This window comes from Echinococcus granulosus (genome assembly GCF_000524195.1).
Source record: "Echinococcus granulosus chromosome Unknown EG_S00027, whole genome shotgun sequence".
Taxonomy (NCBI): Eukaryota; Metazoa; Platyhelminthes; class Cestoda; order Cyclophyllidea; family Taeniidae; genus Echinococcus; species Echinococcus granulosus.
In genome coordinates, this window is record NW_020170407.1 from 193,962 (window position 1) to 203,037 (window position 9,076).

Below are 9,076 nucleotides of genomic sequence, written 5' to 3' on the forward strand. Positions count from 1 at the left end.
ATATGTCCTGCCCGAGTATCGTGTCTTCTTGCGTCTTCACTGGGTCCCGAGACGCTACGCTAAAACCATTTGTTAATACCCCTGACATTTTATCTATAGGAAAAGTTGTTTGAACCCAACGACACCGAGGTTTCTTACCATTTACATTGCCTAAAGAGTCTACTCAAATATGCAAGCTGTATGGTGGAAAGGGTGTATGCTTGTACTGCAAAAAGTACCAAGTTAAATTAATTGGAATTCCTTAGACATGATGTCACCCCAGTTGTCAATGTAATTCTTGCACAGCACAGAATAGGGATACTCGCCAAGTAGGGGTAGTATGGAGTTGACCACGCAGTCGAAACAAATGTCGATCTGCTACAGGCTTTTCAGTGCTGCTAAACAAACAATTGGTTTTATGTATGGAATATTTAAGGTAAAAGATACTGTTGCCTATGAAAAATAAGTCCACTCACAGTTATCAATTTCTTTTTCACTGCAACTCATTTAAATCAATGAAGCCACAAACTTTACGCCGTGCGTTGTTTTCCATTTGTTAGATGCTTCACCAGTTGTGAACACTCTTAGGTACTTCAAACTGTTTCCATGCCTCTAATTACCCATTTGTTTTAGTTCGTTTCTATGACCCCTAAAGCGTATGTGCGTTTTTAAATGAAATGGATCATGAACTTGAAAAACATGTGTGTAGGAGTTTCGAAATAATAAAGCGAATAGGAAAAGGAGTATGTGCATGATGCTATTTATTCCAACCTAAGGCCTATGGAATAGTTTGGAAAGCAAAGTACAAGCGGCTTAATAAGCATGTAGCCCTCAAGAAGATTTTTGATGCCTTTCGCAATAAGACTGATGCACAGGTATGCTTTATCAACGTAGTGATTTTTTAGCGAACATTTCGAGAAATTGTTTTTTTACGGGAGTTTTCTGGCCATCCAAACATTATTAAATTACTGGGCGTAATTCGGGCCCAGAATGACAAAGATATTTATCTTGTTTTTGAGTACATGGGTGAGGGGACATTTTAATAAACTATTTTTGTTAGAAACTGATTTGCACAAATTAATTAAAAGGGGAAACATTTTGCGAAGTGCTCATATGAAGTATATTACTTACCAAATTTTAAAGGCTATCAAATACATCCATTCCGCTGGTGTTATACATCGTGATCTCAAAGTACGTTTACATCCATTTAGGCATCGTATTTTTAGCCATCCAATATCCTCCTTGACTCTGACTGCAACGCAAAAATTTGTGATTTTGGCCTTACTCGTTCCTTGTCACGGTGTAACGCCCCAAATGATAAAAATAGTGTCCCTGATTTTGACAATCCCGAGCTAACCGAGTATGTGGCTACTCGATGGTACAGGGCACCGGAGATTTTACTCTCCTCCACTCACTACACCAAAGGCGTTGATATGTGGTCAATCGGCTGCATTTTGGCGGAGATTTTTATCGGCAAGGCCCTATTTCCCGGAACATCTACGTTGAATCAGCTTGAGAAGATTATGTCCATTGGTCCGAAGCCTAGTCGAGAAGGTATTTTTGTATCCATTGCTTTAAATTTGCATTTTTATAAAAAAGGTTTATGCTGACTACTTTGTAAATGAGTTCTGTTATTAGTAATTCTATCTATAACTGGTTGAAGTAATTCGGGCGCACTTTTACCCTTAATTTAATTTTGCTCTTTTATAGACATCTTATGCCTCCGTTCTGACTATGGAGCTTCAATATTGGATCAACCTTCAATAGCGTAAAAGGCTTTATTTTCAAACTATTTTTTTATTTAAGACCTTGTTAATCCTACTTAATGTCTATCAATAATTCAAAACATGTTTTTTTAAGAGGTAGACGGCGTTTGGAGGATGTGGTCACCCCTGTTCCCGAGCCAAGTGCACTGGAGATGGTTCGTGGTCTTCTTCAGCTCAACCCCAACAAACGTCTTACGGCTGCTCAAGCGCTCGAACACCACTACGTTTCCCAGTTTGTTGATTTTATAAAGTCGTTTCTTGTCCTTCCTCCTAATTTATTTTTTAATTGAATTATATCTAATAATTCACTGTTAGCGTCACTCATATGTGACATCTCGGTTTCCGTAGCTTAAACGTCACACCTACGTGGCAGAGTTGACTAAAGCTGAGGAGAAAAACGAAATAGATAGAAATAGGTTAGTCATTTGGATTGCAGTGATTGGTTGTCCTCTGCGTTAAATGTGCAAGACTTCATTCTTTGAGTACTTCAAGAGCCCCTAATTGTCCTATTACCTTCGAGGAATATTCTGCTCTACCGTAAAATAGAGCTTTGTTTTGTACTATTCCGTTGGCCGTAGCAACTGGCCACACCCAAACTGATAAGAGTTTTCATCACTAAACACCCTACCATTCTTTCATCCAATGATATCATATTACTTAGTCACCGTGAAAACTATCCACCTTATTCCAGTTGGAGAGTAAACCCCTGTTACAAGCGCACAAAAAATGTTTAATTCCTCTCTGGAGGGGAGGATTGTTTGGGCTACAATGCATCCAACTTCGCCGAGTCCGTTGCAATATATTTGCTGTGAAGGTTCCACAACTTTGATACTAGAGTTACTTTAGTTTGTGAACCTCAAATAGCATCCATCAGGCTCATCTTTCAATCCTAAATGATCCAGCCTTATTTCTTGTCAACTTATTTGATCCACTTTGAGAGGTGTCGTCCTTGAAATCTCAGTGTCTGTCAATAAGTTACTGCAGTTCTCACCGAGCCTTCCTTACAAGCCTCTACGGGTTCAGTCATTGCTGGTAGATGTCTTTCTTCTCTGACGTCTCATGAATAGTATCTGGCCGTGAAGTTGGCAGGACTTCATATTCTACCTTATCCCTTGAGGTTTCCTCTCCGAAAAAATACATCACAACCCGCTTAAAGCCGCTTTTGTTACGTTTGTCGACAGTGTGTAGAGACTTGGAAAATTCCGCAGTCCATAATAAATGTGCTTCTAATATGCCAGTTCTTAGAAAAGCCTCAGTTGAAATGATCACGTTGTTTGTAAGAGGTTTTTGAGCACCAATGGTTTAGCCTAGTGAATTATGAGAGACAAAGAAGACCTGGTTGTTTTGATTAATTTTGTCGGGGGCGATTTAAAAAGTGCAATTTTTCCCTTTTCCCCTAGATTTCGAGATCCAGAAAGTGAATTTGTGATGGACCACGTTGTTGTACCGCCCCTAAATGACAGTAAAAAACTTGGCATTTCGGAATACCGCTCTCGTCTCTACGATGTAAGTAACTGTTCCTTTTCTTTACGCGTAAGAACCGTCTTTCCGTTCTTTTCTGCCTCATAATATCTTTTGTGGGAAAAAAATGCCTACGCTTAAGTCATAACGCCTATTGAGGAGGGTTTATTTTTATTCACTAAGTTATTCTAGTTGCGTAGTATTTAACGATCAATTTACTCAAAAAAGCTGCAAATTTATACGCTGTTTAAGATGGATGTGTCTGCAGTGACTTCCAATTCATCACCTAGGATCTCAGCACAAATAAAATTTTTTCCAGGGGGGGGATTCCCCCTCCCCCCCTCCACTCTCTCTCTCTCTCTCTTTTAAAACGAAACATAAAGAGGAACTTTAATCCTGTCCAGAATTGGTTATTTTAAAAATAGTATGCTTCGGTATGAAATCGACAATTTTATGCATTTTTTCTTTTTTGAATTAAATCTTTAGATGATCCTTGAGACAAAATCTAAAAGACCGCAAATGAAAAAGCTAAGCTCATCGGAAAGTGAAAGTGCATCCAAAGATTGTAGTGAGGTGAGTTTTTAATTTATAGATGAACAAATGTCACTCCTTATTTAGGAAAAGTAGGTGTGCTGTTGTCTACTGATAACTGCCTGAGTAGTATCTAACTGGGGAACAAATGAGTTTATGGGATTTCTATGTTCATGTTAAATAGCTTCAAAAAGCTCCTCGGATTACTTTATAAAGAGAATCATGCCTACATAGTCTGCAGTTCTTCCTCAAAATGACACAAACTAGCTGCGATTAACACTTTTACAAGACGGTTCTTCTCAAGGCTCAAACGATTCCTAGTTATAGCTCCAGCACTCGCTGCCTCCCAACTGTGCCACCTGTCCATTTTAATCTTGAATGGGTATTTCAAGAAAAGGTTTTGAGTAATCAGTTGACAAAATATCATTCAGAGAATACGGAGGATGGGGAAATATATCCCCCCTCCCCTGCCTCCCTCGCTACCCTCTTCTTATCTTAAATCGTAATACTAGGTCTTCTCTTGAGTGCTGAAGGCTTTTTCCAAGGGTATTTTTTATTCACTTCCATTTAGAACGGTTCCAGTGTGTCCCCTTCAACATCCACCGGTTCAAGTACTATTTCTCTAGAAGACAGTGGCTGTAAGTACTTCATCTGTTTTACTGAGCTGTTGCCCGTGTCCTCAAATTTCTTAATCTTTACTGTTTAATCCCATCCTGTAGCGATTAAATCTCCCCTGAAGAAGTTTTTAGGTATTATAGGGTACGTAGCGCAGTAAAAATAATTGACTGTAACCTCCACGCCAAAGTAGTTTCTGAGCATCCCGTCGCAGTCGCATGCCTGAACTGTTTACAGATCCAGGTAGTGCGGATCCTTGACCGTAATTAGGAAGGCAGTTCCTTCTGTGGATGCCTCCTAAACCCAATAGAGCATTTAATTTTTATGTACCAGACATGGCCGAGAAGTGACGAAGCTGGCATAAGGGACGCAAGTAGTGGGAGACTAGAAGACTTCAAACCCGTACCTTTTCTCCCATTTTTATTCAGCCACCACCGCTGCTACTACGACCACTACCGCTTCCGCTGAGACATCGGCAACATCTCCATCGACGGTGTCGAGATCTCGAATCGTTGCTCCACCCTCTCCACAACGTCCTATTCATCTGCCTCCTGCTAAACAGAGGTCGGAGAATTCAAAACCGACCACAGTTAAATTCCAACGAGGGGCTTCCTGTGAAAATGGGAGCAAAGTTCCACTCAAATCAATCCCGGTGACGTGGATTCCCAATCAGGAGAACAGGAAGACGGTTGAGTGGAATACTTGTATTCTTGGATATTTCTATCACATTAAATAGGCTTCAAGACATCCAACAATAGTGCTGTGGACGAGCAGACTTGCCACGATGGTAGATGTTTTAGAGGTTGAGGAAAAAACCCTACTCTGATAATAAACAGCTCCTAAGACTCTTCCGTAACGCTTTTAAAAGGAAATGTTAGCATAATTTTTCCTTGCTTTCTCCCCTAAGACTCGAAAACGTCAAGTGTATCCAGATATTCTGGTGAAGAATTCACAGCAAAATCATCAAGTGAGGCCATCTAGACAAGCTCTAGGATGTGGAGATGCTGCATTAGGATTTTCGCAGCCCTCCATTCCAACAATAACAACTGCAGCAGCCACAACGACGTCGACAATGGCAACCTCTTTCACCAGATCCCATGATATCCCCATGATTCTTCGTGGCAACGAAAATCATATGGGTAGTGATGGTGTAAGTTATTTTTTACTTTTTCTTGCATGACGCCCTTGAGTCCACGCGTCACACATATTTGACGCACTTAGGTACGTACTTAACTGCTAGGCTGATTGATGAAGCCACAGCAATTGTTGGCACATTCGAAGCCGATCCATAAGTGATATTGGCCAATCAAAGGATTTAAGAGGTTCTAGAAGGTCTGGGACTTGGTCACGAAGAGAAAAGCTTCTCAAGAATCGGGATGGAAACATATTCTCATCTGTCAGTGAATTGGTAGACCAAAGCGCTAACCGCATCCTCATTATTTCAATCATTTTACAGAATCTCGTTCGGCATTATCACCCTCCTGGTCGGCAAAAGACAACCATCAGCGGGGGATACTACGAGGGTTGGAGACGAGGAGGGCAGAGGAGTGCCAGTTTGGATCCGCCTCATCTACCACTACCGCCACCACTTCCTAATCCTGCCAACACCGTGACGCATGCTCGACTTCATCGCGCCCTTGCTGCACGTCCGAGGATTGCCTGATCTCAATCCTCCCTCGGTTTTCTTGTCCTCTCCCTCTCCTTCTCTTTTTTTGTAAAATATGCGGTATTTACTAATATCCGTCTCTTCTTCTCTCTCTCTCTCTCTCTGTTGCTCTCCCAATTTCTTTATCCGCTAATAGCAGTCTCATTGTGAGGCAATGAATGGACTATCAATTGATTTAGTTAATTGGAGAAGACTTTGGTGGACCAGCTGGTTCTCATTGTCCATTCCCAGAGGTGCGTCTATAAGCAATCCTCGTCCTGAGATGGTCTACTTCACTTCTTCCTGGGTGTCCTTAAAAGCTCTTTGAAAGCTGCCTTGGTGCCTGGTTTGTGGTAGCCTCTCAACATCGTAAATCTTCGTAATTTGTGCCATTCACTGTTGTGACAGCAAGAGACATCACTTGCAAGGAGTAGGGGGTCTGGAGTTTCACGATTTGGGGAAAACGTACGTAGGATTGATTTTGAGATGCTAGACGTTGGGATATGCACCGTCACTGTTGTGAACGAGATTGCGGATTGTCCTGCGAGAATGGAGGGACGACTCTCCTCCTATTGACTCACTAGTTATAGTTCATCATGAAGATGAGGAAGAGGAAAAAGGAATGTTCTTACACATCTTCCAGTTGCACTGTATCGAGTGGAGAGATAGATTCCAGCCGTATCTCCTCTCTGGCCTTCAGGAAGTGAAGTATTGTGTCTGCCTTCCACCATCGAACATGCCACCAATCAAAGCAGTCTTGTTGGGATGAAGTGAGGAATGCGGCTCCCCAGAAGTGTGTAGTGTGTTGTCCTTTCGTTTAAAGGACTTTGAAATAAGAAATTGCAAAAAATACTTTGCCCACAGGCGTTTCAAAACATGAGGACTCAAAGTACGAGGAGAGTTGTCGAGAGGAAGAGGGAGAAGGTTATCGACAGACTGGAGCGTATCCATCCCCCTGGAAGGTATGCAAATTGCATAAATTGCATAAACTTTTGGAACATCTGGTAAAATAATTTAAACCATCCCTCCTTTTCACAAGTAACTGCGCCTCATTGGACTGCCCAGCTTAGGTTTACTAACAAAGACGACAAGAAGTGGACTTAAAAGAACGCAGAAAACGCAGACTTTTCTGGTCTCTCAAGGCTCGCCAACCGGTGAAGGGCCTCCCGACCTCATTTATTTATCTCCAACATACCCAGTGTGTCCGGCTTTGTGAGCTTTGCAACCCTCTTCACGCCCCAGTCTGAGATGATCCTTGCACCAAATTGTGGGATGCCTGTAGAATAATCTCATTATATTGGTTGTGGAAATAAGGTAAACGGAAAATTTTATATGAACTCTCAATAAAAAAGTAGGTGTGTGGGTGCCCACACGTCTGCCCTGGTCCACGCCCATCCGCTACAGGAGCAAGAGTGAGAGGGTGATTATCACTTCCGCCAGAGGCCTGACACGATAAACGGACAGGCAAGTAGACAGATAAGGGACAATTGTAAAGGCAATGGGGTGAAGGAGCACGGCAATTAGTGGGGCGGACCGCGGGATTAAAATTCAGCCAGAAGAAGCACACTGATTGGCGGACAGAGCTGCACAATTCAAAGTAATTGTTGGTAGATTTTAAATAACCTTATCGTCTTTCCAAAGGACTCTTTTGCTTGTTCATTGTTTATTTTATTGTATTTTCTTGCTTGAAAACATACTTGGCTATTGTATTATAAGGATTTGGTGTTTTGTTTGACTGTATAGTGAACTATGCGGGTCCCTCGGTGGCTGCAGGCTGAAGTTTCTCTCCGCTCTACGTTATGGTCTCCAGTACGCACTAGCAGTCCCCGAAGCTGTTAATCAAAACATTCCATAAGGTTTTCGGCGTAGCCTAATGCAACAACGAATTGTGCAGACTTAGAGAACCCAACTCTTACATGCCTTTCCAGACATAAATATGTCACCCTATGGGTATAGTACCTAGGACTTTCTCCCCCCTCCTTTGAACCCTTTTATCGTAGTGTCGGTTGAACGTTGTAGATAGGACTCAAGCTTAACTGCTCTACGAATTGATTCTAATTTGGCTCCAAAAGCTCCTCGTCGGATGCGTCGTGAGCGACGACAGAATAGGTAAATGCCCGTGTCAACTTAAAAGAGGGGAGGCTTGGGAGTGTGGATACCAAACATGACCCCTTCTATGGCAATTAGCTTTTGCGTTCATCACTGTTTCCACTGTGGTTGACGGACCAGCTGACATCGTACCACAAAACTGGCCCTTTGGACGACCTCGTGCCACGCCTTAGGATGGGAGGAAGACAAGTGCGAGCGGAGATACTGCCCAAACCAAGTGATCCTTAGCACTTTTTCCTGCCTTTAACACCCCACTATGAGACCATGGCAACAAAATGACGACCAAAACTAAGAAAATCAAAGAGACGGCGTATTTAAATGCCCCTTTACCTCTTGAACCGCGTCTCCGGCGCCAACCTCGGTGGAAGGTGCTTTAAAAACCACCCGCGATCCGGAACTGGTAGTCCTACTTTTCCAGTTAAAAAGCTATCAACAGGTCTAATAGGCATAATGTCGACTCCAGGAAAGGTGTCTTCCGAAAATACTCATTCACAATGATCAAGATTGTACTCAAGGAGACAGGAATCAAAAATGGGAAAGTAGATCAATTTGCATGCACCATAGGAGTTCGTTTTTGTTTGATTGGCCATTGAGTGTGGAAGGATGAAACAACCTCCACAAAATCTTTAATTGCTTTCATGGCCTCTCGTGCAGCCCTCCGTGAGACGGGATTCCGCCAGGCCTCGTCCATAGCTCTCACCAACAAACTCTCCCTTAGAGTGAAACCCAACAACCGTTGTCTAGACCAATAGGTATAGGCAAAAGCCACGAGGTAGGGCCACTGCGCCACCAAGAATGTCGTTTTCGCGGTACTGCCATACTTAACTATCGTCTCTAGAATGATTCTGTCCTCATTATGACACACCAGGTAGGTCATTACAACGAAGAATACGGGTGCGGTGTCTTCAAACATGTCAGCCAGTCGAAAAAGTGAGATAAATATGTCGATGATTGCCGGGCGAACGCCCTT

General features: G+C 42.5%; 2 protein-coding genes across 2 annotated transcripts in view; one reads left to right on the forward strand and one right to left on the reverse strand. All coding sequences in view use genetic code 11, as the record gives it.

Moving 5' to 3' along the window:
- Positions 1–319: 319 nt before the first annotated feature.
- Positions 320–6,015, forward strand: EGR_04354 (Putative serine/threonine-protein kinase; the record flags this gene model as incomplete). The annotated part of the gene is made up of 12 exons (XM_024493603.1): positions 320–415; positions 756–854; positions 885–1,005; positions 1,040–1,170; positions 1,206–1,533; positions 1,842–1,977; positions 3,146–3,251; positions 3,693–3,779; positions 4,309–4,375; positions 4,781–5,040; positions 5,260–5,502; positions 5,809–6,015. 12 exons carry the CDS (start codon positions 320–322, stop codon positions 6,013–6,015), a joined length of 1,881 nt encoding a protein of 626 aa, XP_024351924.1.
- Positions 6,016–7,228: 1,213 nt separating this feature from the next.
- Positions 7,229–9,076, reverse strand: part of EGR_04355 (hypothetical protein) — a gene marked incomplete at both ends in the record, with an annotated part of 4,459 nt that continues 2,611 nt past the window's right edge. The window contains one exon of the mRNA XM_024493604.1: positions 7,229–7,273. Within this exon, the coding sequence (XP_024351925.1) occupies positions 7,229–7,273 (45 nt within the window). The remainder of the gene's footprint in view (positions 7,274–9,076) is intronic.